Genomic DNA, 14,174 nt, shown 5'->3' with positions numbered 1-14,174 from the left:
ACTACTTGATGAAATTAAGTGAAATTTTTTTTTTCAGAGAACTTCATTCCATAACGGATATGTACAATTTAAACGTTTTTCAATATTTTCATTTTCTTAATGTCTTGATTAAACTGTACAAATACCCCTAGCTTTGCTGCCAGAAAAAAAAAAAAAACAAAAAAAAAACACAACTCATTTTTCTACAAATAGAAAAAACAAAGGGGGGGGGGGAAATTGACTCTTTTTTCCTTTTCTAGTGTAAGATTACAAAGTATTATGCTTTGATATTCATTCCTAACAAACAACTAGCCCTCCTCCCAAATATTTAAAAAAAAAAATTTATTTCATGTTTTCAAGTAAATAACATCGATTATTCCGTTTTACTTTATTTTTTAGGAGAGAGGATCCCGCCTCCTATAATTGTAAATATATTTTTAAATAAATAGCTTTATTTAACACTAGCATGGATACCCGGTGTTGTCCAGGTCAACATGAAGTACGATTTGGAACACACCTGCTAGACTAAGGATATTGATCAAGTTCAGCGTGGGCAATATTGATACCCCCACAATTTCAAAAATAAAAAATAAAAGAACAGATAAAAACATGAAAATATAGTCGAAAAAAAAAAAAAAAAAAGTATACTACACCCTCTCTACCAGATATTTTGGCAGAAGAGATACGAAGAGAAGCTATTCTCCGGATATTGAGCACTTTTTATTGCCCGTACCATAAATGAATTTGAAAATACTTAAGCAAACAAGAACATTTTTGGGTACTTGTACAGTTTAATCAAGACATTAAGAAATTAAAATATTGAAAAAAAAATTACATTATGCCTTTAAATGAAAAAAGGGATTAACAAAGGACAAAACGAAAAAAAAAAAAGGGATTAAAAAAAGACAAAAAACTCTGTAAAATAAGTGAAAAAAATAAAATATTTATCTAGATATATTTTTCTGACCATGTTTCAAAATAATCTCATCAAGTTTGACAAACATTAAGCGGTGACGGAGTTACCTCCCTTGGCGCTCCCCTCCCCTCTTCGTGTGCAAAATAAACAAGATGGCAGGATACAATTAATCTCATTAAAATTTGATTTACCTCTGTAATAACAAAAAAAAAAAACTTGATCAAATTAAGTGAAATTTTTTTTCTGGAGAACGTCATTCCATAATGGGTAGGTACAATATAACTTTTTTCAATATTTCCATTTTTTTATGTCTTGATTAAACTGTACAAGTACCCATTTTTTTTTTTTTTTTTTTTTTTTTTTTTTTTTCATATAAATTTTCTCCTACTGACCTTATTGATTGGAACAAAATGCTAATATCAGCAATCAATTCAGATGAACCTTTGTTTTCACTGCACAGACCCTGCGTTTTTTCCAACGCTTGAACCGTCGGCTTCAATTCATCCTTGTTCACATTTTTACGAATGCTCTGAAAACAAAACAAAAAAAAAAAAAACATCTTAAACAAATGCAAACAAAATTACAAGCAAATAAAGACAGCAGCATTTTCATTGATTAATTTACTTTTAACTGTCTAAAGTATATGTTGTTGTTTTACCTACCTATTATATCATAAAATAAAAATCGTCTTGTTTGGGCGTTGAAAAATTCTGCGCATGCGTAATTAACTAAAAAAAAACATAAAAGCTTCTTTTTTTTTTAATCAACAATTTTTTCGTGTTTAAAATATGCAAATACAAACAAAACTAAATCACTTGTTTTTTGTGTCATCTGCATTTTAAGAATTTTATTTGTATTTTTCACTAGCAGTCCAGCCCGGTTTTGCTCGGGCCCTATGTACTGTTTATAACTTTAAGTGCATATATATATATATTAAAAAGTTTGACTCATGCCCAGATAACCTACATCTAAAATTTCAAGTTTTTTTAGACCCAAAATTAGCAGAGAAGTTGTCTTTTAAAAGTTTATTTTTATAGTTATTCCACGTTTACCTAATGTTATAAACTTTCATTGCAAGTTGGAATCGTTTTCAAAAAATTTTTACTCAAAAGAAACAATAATTCGAATCCAATCATTTTTTTTTAAACAGTTTAAAACTTCTTTAATTTATTTTTTCACACTACAATTTGAGACAGTATAAGAAACACAAAACATTTAACATTACAAAAACAAAAAGAAGTTGATATTTAGAATAGATAAATTAAAAGTGTTTGCATGGAAAAACATTCAAATATCACCTTTTTGTTTGTTTTAAATAAAAATTAAAATGATTCTTAATATAACTAAATGAAAAACGTCTTAAACTAAAAAAACAAAAAAAATGAAAATGAAAGAAAAACTAAATAATTAAATGAAAAAATATAAGTAAAAGTTGTTTTTTTTAATTAAAGAATCGTACTAAAAACTTTCGAACTTGTTTAATGATTACATTTCACTCTGCAATTTGTGTCGCATACGTTTCCAAAGAATTTATTGTCAAGCTCAAATATCAGCTTTTTTTGTTTCTTTTAAATAAAAATAAAAATCGTTTTTTTTCACAAGGACTAATAAGAAAAAACAAACATACGAAATCGGGAGATAAGTAGCCAAAAAATGTGCGTTCACTGTATGTTAATGACTTAGTAAAATAGAGTTATCTCCCTCAGATCACTGACAACATATCCAACAGCACCGGCAAAAGTTATAACTGCTGACTTGTGATAAGTGCTTTCATTAAGAGTCGCACTTCTTTGTTTACAAAGCCATTCGGCAAAAGTGACGTCAGACAAATTTTAAGGTATGGATGACCAACACTGTTTATAAGTAATTTTCCAGATATTAAGCAATGCAATTCTTTATGTTAAAAATGGTGGCCATAGTTGTATGCGCAAGCACACATATTTTTGCCATAATTAATATACTCACTATTCCATAGTTAGCAATATCATATACTGAAAGGTCATGGGTAGTCTAGCATGTGTATAAGAATAATTGTTAATTTCAAAATAATGTAAAATAATGTAGTTCTAAAATAAAAGAAAAGGCTCCTTTAAGGAAATTAAGAAAAAGTGGTCAATCTAAGTGAAAAATGCAATATTTTCATTTCCTGTAGTTGAATACTCTCTGACTGTTTACTGTATAAGCCCAGCGAATTAGCATTTAAAGGTGATTATTTTCTTGTGTTATTTTCTGGTAGCCTGGCGGTAGAATACCAGAATGAAGAGGGACTTCGTGGCTGGATTCGAATCTCCCAATTGGCAATAATTGTGATTTTCTACACTGATGATTGTGTAAGCATGAAATACTTTTGTCTGTAGGCATAAAAATAAATTGTTAATATTCAAAAAAAAAAAAAATATATATTGTTAATATTCAAAAAAAATATATTGTTAATATTCAAAAAAAATATATTGTTAATATTAAAAAAAAAAAAAATATATTGTTAATATTCAAAAAAAAATGTATATTGTTAACATTCAAAAAAATATATATATTGTTAACATTCAAAAAAATATATATATTGTTAACATTAAAAAAAATATATTGTTAATATTCAAAAAAAATAAATTGTTAATATTCAAAAAAAAAAAAAATTGTTAATATTCAAAAAAAAAAAATTGTTAATATTCAAAAAAAATATATTGTTAATATTCAAAAAAAAAATAAATTGTTAATATTCAAAAAAAAAATAAATTGTTAATATTCAAAAAAAAAATAAATTGTTAATATTCAAAAAAAAAATAAATTGTTAATATTCAAAAAAAATATATATATATTGTTAATATTCAAAAAAAATATATATATATTGTTAATATTCAAAAAAAAATATATATTGTTAATATTCAAAAAAAAAATATATTGTTAATATTCAAAAAAAAAATATATTGTTAATATTCAAAAAAAAAATATATTGTTAATATTCAAAAAAAAAATATATTGTTAATATTCAAAAAAAAAATATATATTGTTAATATTCAAAAAAAAAATATATATTGTTAATATTCAAAAAAAAAATATATATTGTTAACATTAAAAAAAATATATTGTTAATATTAAAAAAAAAAATATATTGTTAATATTAAAAAAAAAATGTATATTGTTAACATTAAAAAAAATATATATATTGTTAACATTAAAAAAAATATATTGTTAATATTCAAAAAAAATAAATTGTTAATATTCAAAAAAAAAAAAAAATTGTTAATATTCAAAAAAAAAAATTGTTAATATTCAAAAAAAATATATTGTTAATATTCAAAAAAAAAATAAATTGTTAATATTAAAAAAAAAAAAAAATATATTGTTAATATTCAAAAAAAAAAAATATATTGTTAATATTCAAAAAAAAATATATATTGTTAACATTAAAAAAAAATATATTGTTAATATTCAAAAAAAAAATATATTGTTAATATTCAAAAAAAAAATATATATATTGTTAATATTCAAAAAAAATATATTGTTAACATTAAAAAAAAATATATTGTTAATATTCAAAAAAAATAAATTGTTAATATTCCAAAACAAAATTGTTAATATTCAAAAAAAAATATATTGTTAATATTCAAAAAAAAATATATATATATTGTTAATATTCAAAAAAAATAAATTGTTAATATTTTTAAAAAAATATATATATATTGTTAATATATTAAAAAAATATATATATATGTATGTAACAAATCTGACTTTTTTATTAGCAATACGAGCAGTTTTGACGTGCCGCTTATTTATTTTATTTTTTAAATATTTTTATGTGCATAAAAATTATCCATGGACACGTGTTTCTAGCTACTAGCTGTCATCAGCATGGCTAAACTTTATTTGACAAAAAGTGAACACATAAATGTGCAATCTGCAGCCTGGCATTTTACTGTTAAGTCGCGACAACTTGTCAGATTTTATGCACAATTTTTATCGCTTTTAAATATAAAATCTGTTATTTCATTTAGAGATATTAGCAGTTTTGAAACTATCTTTTTGAATTTAATCTCGCTTCATAAAGGAGTTATGTCCCTTTTTGTTTTTGTATGTCATCGTCCCCCCCCCCTTTTTACGACAGGACAAATTTTGCTTTTTTAATTTAATTTTCAATTTATTCTGTCAACATGATCATATCAACAAAGTGGAAGTAAAAAAAAAACAAAAAAACCTGTGATCACTAGAAAAGGAAAAGTGATGTTATATATACTTTTTATTTGTTTTAGATAAGCATTAATATGTCACTACACATTCATGAACATGTTTCAGTCAGCTACATACAACTAACTAGAGGCCCCTTCAGGCGATATTGCTTATACAAAAGTTTAGTCCGTAACTTCATTGGTTGCTTTTCCTCTGGAAAACATTAACCGGGAATATATATATATATATATATATATATATATATATATATATATATAGCTGTTTGACGATACAAAACTTATAGATTGCTTTGAACAAAATAGCCGGCAAAACCTGAGGGGCCCCTTTCATCAACAGACTCATCAGGAGTTATGTGTTGATCATAGAAAAATAAATAAATATCTCGCAAGAACAGACTTAATGGGGTGTATGTGTAAATTTTACCCAGAGAGAGGGGGAGAGGAAAGGACAGGTGGGAATACGAAGAAAATAAAATATTTACAATAATATAAAATATATGTACAAGTGAGGGCAAAGGGGAGAGTTAAAATATATCCTCAAATAAGTATAATTACTTGACAAATTCTTTCTGTCGACAGAGAGATGGGCTGCGTAGGAGAATAGAGACTGACTCCAAAATCCGCAAGTGATTTTGAGAGTCAGCCCGATGCAAAACCCTAAAAACCTCCATTTTATACGCATTGGCACACGCCGGAACTTCATGGAGGTGGTAGCCAATGGCAGACTCCAAAGTGGAAGAAAGAGGGTAAGAGCGACAAGGCTTGCCCATTTTTATTTTTGCTGGAACATGTTGGTCGATTCGAGTCTGCAAATTTAAGGTTTGAATATCTGATGCAACATAAAACAAATTTTAAACATCGGAAATTTTTTTTTAAGAAAGGCACAGGGAATGGGTAAAATTTAGATTGAAAAATTTCAAAAGGATACTGTTGAATATTGTGAACCAGCTGTATCTCAAATTTCAAAAGGATACTGTTGAATATTGTGAACCAGCTGTATCTCAGCATTCGCTCAACTTTGGCTGGAGCATGATATCAGCAGCCGGATTATGCTGGGCATCACTGATAAAATCATAACCATGCTACATCTATATATATCTCATAGGGGATGTCTTTTTCTCTTCCTTGCATCCTCTTTCTCACAGATGTTGTGAATTTGTCTCTGCTTTATCGTTATTTTCATGGCAAGTGCTCGACTGAGCTCCAATCTATGGTCCCCCCTCGCCAAATTTTCACAAGAAACACTCGTCTAGCAGAAAACACTATCAATAATTCCACCCACTCTTTATCTCTGCCTAAGCCTAAACGTAGATTCCATGAACAAAGCTTCTTTCTTAGAACTGCACACCTATGAAATTGTCTTCCGTTTTCCTGCTTTCCAGCTGACTACAATATGGTTGTCTTCAAGTCTAACGTAAACAAGTTTTTGATGAGCCGTTCCACTTAAGTTAACAAATTTACAGAATTTCCATTACTAACGATTACTATATTCTTTAACCCTTATCCTCAAGTGGTCTCTTGGCCTTGATAATGTTAAAAAAAAAAAAGAAAAAAAAACAAATGAAAATAGCAACGTGGTTAAATGTAAAATGTAGAAACCAAAACAAAAAAAAAGAAAACGATCTACCGTACTTTGGTGTTTTATTTTTATTATTCATTTTGTTTTTTTTAAATAACGATAACAAAAAGGCTAGAAGAAGCAAAAATAAATATTGGGGGGGGGGTTTCAAATAATTTTAAAGAAATGTTTAATAAAAAGGTTCAAAGAAGATTTTTTTTTTTATTTTTATTACAAAATTGTTGTAATTTAGCACATCACATTGTGATTGGCTGCTTGACGTGTTACGTCTGACAGCAGCTAAACCCGAGCTGTTGCTCGTCATAATCCGGCTGTTGACATATTTCGGCCAAAGCCGAGCGAACACTGAGATACATCTGATTCACAATATGCACCAGTACCCTTTGAAAATTTTTCAATCTAAATTCTACCCATTCAAAAGATTTCTACATCTTACCTTTTTGTAGGTTTCATTAACACTGGCTGCATATGCCAACAAATAGATGTATTTTGGTTTGTGTTCGGAGTTGATGCGGTTGCCAGGTCTGAATAAAGCTTCAATTAACATATCTATAAAAAAAAATTTTAAAAATTAACATATCTATAAAAAAAAAATTAAAAAATTAACATATCTATAAAAAAAAAATTTAAAAAATTAACATATCTATAAAAAAAAAATTAAAAAAATTAACATATCTATAAAAAAAAAATTAAAAAAATTAACATATCTATAAAAAAAAAATTAAAAAAATTAACATATCTATAAAAAAAAAATTAAAAAAATTAACATATCTATAAAAAAAAAATTAAAAAAATTAACATATCTATAAAAAAAAGATTAAAAATATTAACATATCTATAAAAAAAAGATTAAAAAAATTAACATATCTATAAAAAAAAAGATTAAAAAAATTAACATATCTATAAAAAAAAAGATTAAAAAAATTAACATATCTATAAAAAAAAAATTAAAAAAATTAACATATCTATAAAAAAAAGATTAAAAATATTAACATATCTATAAAAAAAAAATTAAAAAAATTAACATATCTATAAAAAAAATTAACATATCTATAAAAAAAAAGATTAAAAAAATTAACATATCTATAAAAAAAAAGATTAAAAAAATTAACATATCTATAAAAAAAAAATTAAAAAAATTAACATATCTATAAAAAAAAGATTAAAAAAATTAACATATCTATAAAAAAAAAATTAAAAAAATTAACATATCTATAAAAAAAAAATTAAAAAAATTAACATATCTATAAAAAAAAAATTAAAAAAATTAACATATCTATAAAAAAAAAATTAAAAAAATTAACATATCTATAAAAAAAAGATGAACAAAGAAAATAAAAATAAGAAATTATATTAAAAAAAAACAAAAAAAACAGCAGAAACTCAAGAAAATTTGATATCAAAAACTTCGGTAAACATAGTCATATGTTATTTTGAAACCGTGTAAGCAAAAAATATTTTAAAACTACACCAAAATTTTTAATTATTTTTTTGTATAACTTAGTTTATTATATCTGTTAGCTGGACTTGTGTCTCAGTATTATCAGTGAAATTTTTTTTTTTTTTTACAAGATGGTCACCACTTATCAAGGCCCGGAAGCCACTCATGGATAAGGGTTATTGTAAGTACAGTACGTTAGTGTGGATATTTAGAGTGTCTACTTAAGGGGGCAGTTCATCAGGAATTTGTTTACCTTGGACTTGAAGACATCCAAGTTGTAGTCAGGAGGGAAGCAGGCAGACGGAACAGAGTTCCACAGGCATGCAGTTCTAAGAAAGAAGCTTTGTTCATGGAATCTACATTTTGATTTAGGCATAGATAAAGAGTGGGGAAGTTTTTGACAGTGGATTCAGCTAGACGGGTGTTTTTTGTAGAAGATTGGCGAGGGGGGACCAGAGATTGGAGTTCAGACGAGCACCTGCCATGGAAATAACGATAAAATGGAGGACAGCAAGAATCACAACCACCAGAAGTAAATTTATTGGAAACAACTGGGTTACAATATTTTTTACTATAATGGGGTATGATCTCGCACAGTCGGGAGATTCTATTTATAAACGATGCTGCTAGGAACTGACGAATCAAATTAATTCACGTCCTGCTACCAACAAATCAGAAAGCAAAATTGCTCCATAAATATTAAACCTTTCTGTAGCAATTTCACATCTGTTTTCTTCTTCATGTCAACACAGGAAGAATCTTTTGCTCCGTGGATTCCAACTTGAGAACTGTCTACTGCAAACCAGTCACCTCCCAGGACCTGTGTAGAACAACGAACCATCGGAAACTGTTCTGAAACTAAAGATGGCTTACACTTCTAGAGGTTATTTCGATGGATCCGAATCAACATTTGAATTGTGGCAAGTGAAATTTCTAGGATATCTACAAATTCAAAAGCTACACAAAGCACTTGAAACACAATCTGAAAACAGAAACAACCCCGACTTCATTGAAAAGAATGCAACTGTCTTTGCGGAATTAATACAGTGCTTAGATGATCGAAGTCTATCACAGGTAATGAGAGAAGCCCTGGACGATGGCTGCAAAGCCTTGAACATATTGAGAGAGCATCATTTATCGAAAGGAAAACCCAAAATTATTTCTTTATATACTGAACTCTTCGCTCAAAATGTTAATGTGCAACATGGATAAAAAACCCTTTTTGGCAGAGCTAGAACTTCTCACATTTAAAATGTCTTATACTCGACCTTCCCTGCCCTTTTGACTTCAGAGAGTGTTGTTAATCAGAGTAAATTTACTTGGAACTGACAAATCAATATATTATTAACTCAAGGTCAAAGACTGTCTAAAAGGTCAAAAGTAACGAACCCAGTGAACTTGTCATCTGAGGCTTGCAAAATAATAATATCTCAATGTTCTTATATGTATCTATCTCTTTCTCTTTCATTTTTGCCTATAGCGTAGTGGATAGAGGCATTGAATCTCTATGGTTCCAGGTGAGCATTCTCTAAAGATAGCAGTTTCAATCCTACCCAAAGCCGACCAGAGGATTAGTTGGTCAAAACATGGTGAGATAACAACTATGGAAGGCAGTAATTCCTGAGGATGCAGTTAAAAGACTCGGAATTCATATCATGTCATGGTTAACCACCCGACATAGGCCAGAGGAATAGTTGGCTGAAACGTTCTGAAACAACAATTATGAAGATGAGGATAACAGTCCTCAAATAAATAAATAAAAAAAGAGCAATACTAGTGCAATGTTTTTTTATTGTCAGCACGGAGTATACAATCATCAGCATCGTCGACAACTCTCAAACGACAAAAAAATACTAATAAACCCAAGCAGACACAATTCTCTACCAGCACAATGATAAAGAACCCTTTGGGGGAATGTATAGCTTCCCACATTTCAATTCCTTATTACTTTGAGGAGACAAGTAATATTAAAAAGGTGCTATAAAAACTTGGTGACTTCAGAGAATGTTGTCAATCAGAGTAGATTTACCTGAAACCAACAAATGATTATATTATTAACTCTAGGTCAAAGACTGGGTCGAACCCGAAGCCCTGAGGTGAAGTTTGAAAATAAAATCGGCCAGCCAGAATGAGTTAGTGAAAGATGTTTGAATTTATTTAAGAACCAAATTGACAGGTGTGCGGCCGGAAGTCATCGAGCGTTACGACGATGACGTAGGTTTGTTTGTTATAAGCGAAGTAAAAAAAAGAAAACAACGTTAACACTAAGCGGGGAAAAAAACACAAAAAAACTAACGTAAGGCAAACGAACAATGAAAACAGAAAAACGAACACCTGAAAAATGGCTTAAATAAGCCTGTTTCGATATTAAAATTAAAAAAATCGAAAAAAAAGAAAAAAAAAAAAAAAACCATTTCACACCACGATTCAAACCCAAAACGTTTAGATAATGAACCAACGCCTTAATCAACTCTGCTAAGGCGACGTTCACAAAATTTGTTCGGGTTTTCAACTATTTAAAGTAAATCAGGTCACGACGTCAACTGACGCATGCGTAGAATCGGTCATTCTCACGACAGGACCGTTTTTGTTGTTCTATTTAACCCATAGTTGGAACCCTAACAGGTACTACCACTCCGGGTCAGAGTGGACCTGGGAGCAATGGTAATTAAAGGGTGGCTCCACACTCCCCAAAGCCCACAAGCTGGGGCCTCACCACTGGATATAGTTTAAGGTCATATCCAAGACCAGTTGGGATTGGAGACAGATGCTTAAGGTTTCGAGTTTTACAAAAAGAAAAAAAAAGTGTAGTTTACTTATTTTATACAGTGTTCAATTCCAACACTAGACATTTCAGCACAGATAACTAATTCTTAGGAGAGAATTAATGACGCTGAAAACTCTGGCATTAACAACGCTGACAACTCAAAGACAAGATCCGTCAAGCAGATGTAACAGAGATATCAATTCATTAATCTAAAGATCATGTTCTATCATTTTATAGTATTTCATACTTGAGGAGCTGGTTGTCGTGCTTAGAACCTCCATTCTAGAACATTACAAATAATTTTTATATTCTTCATTTTGATTTTTTTTTTTAAATATCCTTCATTTTGATTTTTAAGAAAATATCCTTCGTTTTGATTTTTAAAAAATATTCCTTTGTTTTGATTTTTAAAAAAATATTCTTAACAATCATTAATTTCAAATAAATATTCAGCGTTTTTGTAGTGTACGCACCGTGTTACATTTCAAATCGGATTTCAAAGTTAAATTAAATTTATATTGTATCTTTCTTTTTTATTAAATTGTTAGGCGATATTGCAGAACAGTTAAAAAGCCTCCCCCGATATTAAGAATGGCTTCCTAAATAACAACATTCTTTCAGCATAATTCGTGCAGTCCACAAGTGCCAAAAATTCTAACATTCCGAATGCGTGCGTTTCTTTTTTTTCAGACTTTACATTACATTTACGAAAACATACCTATATATTTATATTCATTTATCAATTAGACAAACAAATATTAATAACAAACAAAAACTGCAAATTTTTCTGAATGCGTGTGTTTTTATTTTTTTCTGATAGAGCTCCAACACAGGACATTATGGCAACACAAAATACAGGTTTATTTCCGATGAAAATCTCTTTACAGATTTTTGCATGCGTGTTCATGGTTCTGTTTTTTTTTTTTTTTTTAGAAAATTTTACTGCATTCAAATAATTTTAAAACAATTATAACACAAAATAGAAGTTTATTTTTATACAAAATAAAATTTTTCGTAACTAATAAATTATAAATAATTAGATTTGGAGTAAAATTCTTTTCACATTTTGCAGTTTTCGTAAAAAAGTTAAAAATTCATTGTAACGAACGAATGAAATCACGACCGAAGATGAATTCATATTCGAATACGTTTTTAAGGAAATCTTGAACGACAGAGGTCAAATTCTCAGTTCCGTTGCCCATTATTTTTAAAATGACACTTCGCTTACAGTAGACTAGTTAATTTCCGTGAATATGATTTTCATAACCAAAACAAAAAAAAAAAAAAAAAAAAAAATGTATTCACGATTATGAATTTATGTTTTGTTTAATCTATTTTATTATAATGTACGAGGACAAAATATTCAAATACCATAGACAACCTGGCAACGCTGTGTACTTCAGCTAGTACTGAATAAAGTTCAATTTTAATGGAAATTGAATTGTGTTCCTTTTTCTTTTTTAAATGTAATTTATAAATAATGAAAATATTTTAGTCTTTAAAATCCACAAAACAATGAAATGTTTAATTACTTTTAACGTATAAACACAACTTTTCTGTTTTGAATTCTTTTTTTTTTTTTATTGAATGAGTTTTAGTACAAATCACCATGTTCCTTATTTTTCTCTTTCTTAATGCAATTTTAAAGTTTCCTAATGATTTTTCTAACAAGTTTTGATTCAGATTCTTCAACAGATCTTGTTTGCTTGTACCTCAGCGATGACATTTTTCAGTTCATGCGCCTTAATGACATATTACGAAGGCCACAGTTTAACTTTTTCTTTTTTACATGGAGGTCACCACTTATCAAGGCCCGGAAGCCACTCGGGGATAAGGGTTATTGTGTATACAGTAATCAATGGGATAATATCGTAGTAATCGTTAGTATTGGAGATTTGATAAAGTGTCTTACTTAAGGAGGCGGTTCATCAGGAATTTGTTTATGTTGGACTTGAAGGCATCCAAGTTGTAGTCAGGTTGGAAACAGGTAAACGGAAGAGAGTTCCACAGTAGTGCACTTCTAAGAAAGAAGCTTTGCTCATGGAATCTACGTTTTGATTTAAGCACAGATAAAGTGTGGGGAAAATTAATGACAGTGGCTTCAGCTAGACAGGTGTTTATCATGAAAGATTGGTGAGGGAGGATCAGAGATTGGAGCTCAGACGAGCTTGCTGATCTAGAGTACTTTTCATCAATTCACGGTTTTGTAATACAGCCTCCTATTCCAGTAACTTCTTTGTTTATGCTTGTGGAACTCTTTTCCTGCTGACTGTTTTCCCCTACTTTTATAACATTGGTCTTTTCAAGACTAAGGTCAATAGGACTCTTCCATCTTCGCAATAATCATCTTTTGGTCTTGTTAACTTCTTACATTAAGTGGCTCCACATCTTGTCTTGAGTGATTCCCCCCCCCCCAAAAAAAATAATAAATAAAAATATAGAGGGCATAAAATACTTACCAAGGAAAGCAGGTACGCGAATGAGTTCTACAGGAGGAGGATTACCTTCAGAATAACGTTTGAAAAGCTGTCAAAAGAAAAAAAAAACAAAGTTAAAAATCATTGTATAATAATGAATCAACATCTATCAAGGCTAAAAGCCACTCAAGGATAAGGGTTAATGAGGATACATTGATGGTTGAATAATGATGAATATTACGATAGGATTAAAAATAATGAATAGAATGCACAAAATTTGATTACTTATGAGAATGGTTTATAACAAGTTTTTATTGACCGCTTTATCTGAAAGATGACCATATTGCAGCCCTCAGAGAAGAAATCTTAACATGTTCCACAAATGAGAATTTCTTGGAGAGTAAATGCTCAAGGCAGTTCTATTTGATATTAGACACGCAGAGAAAAAATAAAATAAATAAATAAATAAATAAAAATGGAAGATTCTTTACATTTGTGGTAGTAAGCAAAGTTCTTGCTGTGAAAGTTTTACGAGGAGGAACCAGATTGGAGTTCAGTAGAGCATCTTCCATAGAAATGACCATTATATATTGGGACCCTGTGGCAGAAAGTTGAAATTATGTTAACTAGTATGAATTTTGGTGAACATGTCAAGGTAACCTGGTGAAAAATAAACCCAATTGCAGCTAGTGGGATTGAAACGGGGGGGGGGGGGTATAACAGAATTTCGAGCAGTCGGAAGCAGGAAGTGAAATTGTAGAGAGAATTTAAGTAAATCCATCCTCGAAACTCTGCTCTCTAATCTAATAGATCTCACAATGTCTACCAATCTCTAACCTCTATCACATCACTGCAATGTTGCATCCAGGTGCTCGTTTTACAATGGAATAT

The 14,174-nt window shown here is 29.0% G+C and overlaps 1 protein-coding gene across 2 annotated transcripts in view; it reads right to left on the bottom strand.

The window, feature by feature from the left end:
* Nucleotides 1–14,174, bottom strand: part of LOC145249482 (negative elongation factor D-like) — a 67,658-nt gene that overhangs the window by 15,775 nt on the left and 37,709 nt on the right. For both annotated transcript variants that reach the window (XR_013863538.1, XM_080111075.1), the window contains exons 9-11: nt 13,326–13,392; nt 7,095–7,207; nt 1,288–1,424 (exon numbers count right to left, since the gene is read on the bottom strand). Coding sequence is in view for 1 of the 2 variants with exons in the window: in XM_080111075.1 (XP_079967201.1) it covers nt 1,288–1,424; nt 7,095–7,207; nt 13,326–13,392 (317 nt within the window). In the remaining variant the exon portion in view is untranslated. The remainder of the gene's footprint in view (nt 1–1,287; nt 1,425–7,094; nt 7,208–13,325; nt 13,393–14,174) is intronic.

Source organism: Euprymna scolopes, chromosome 28 (assembly GCF_053919585.1).
Source record: "Euprymna scolopes isolate OS-2025 chromosome 28, ASM5391958v1, whole genome shotgun sequence".
In the NCBI taxonomy this organism is placed as follows: domain Eukaryota; kingdom Metazoa; phylum Mollusca; class Cephalopoda; order Sepiida; family Sepiolidae; genus Euprymna; species Euprymna scolopes.
This window is presented reverse-complemented; position numbering and strand designations above follow the sequence as displayed.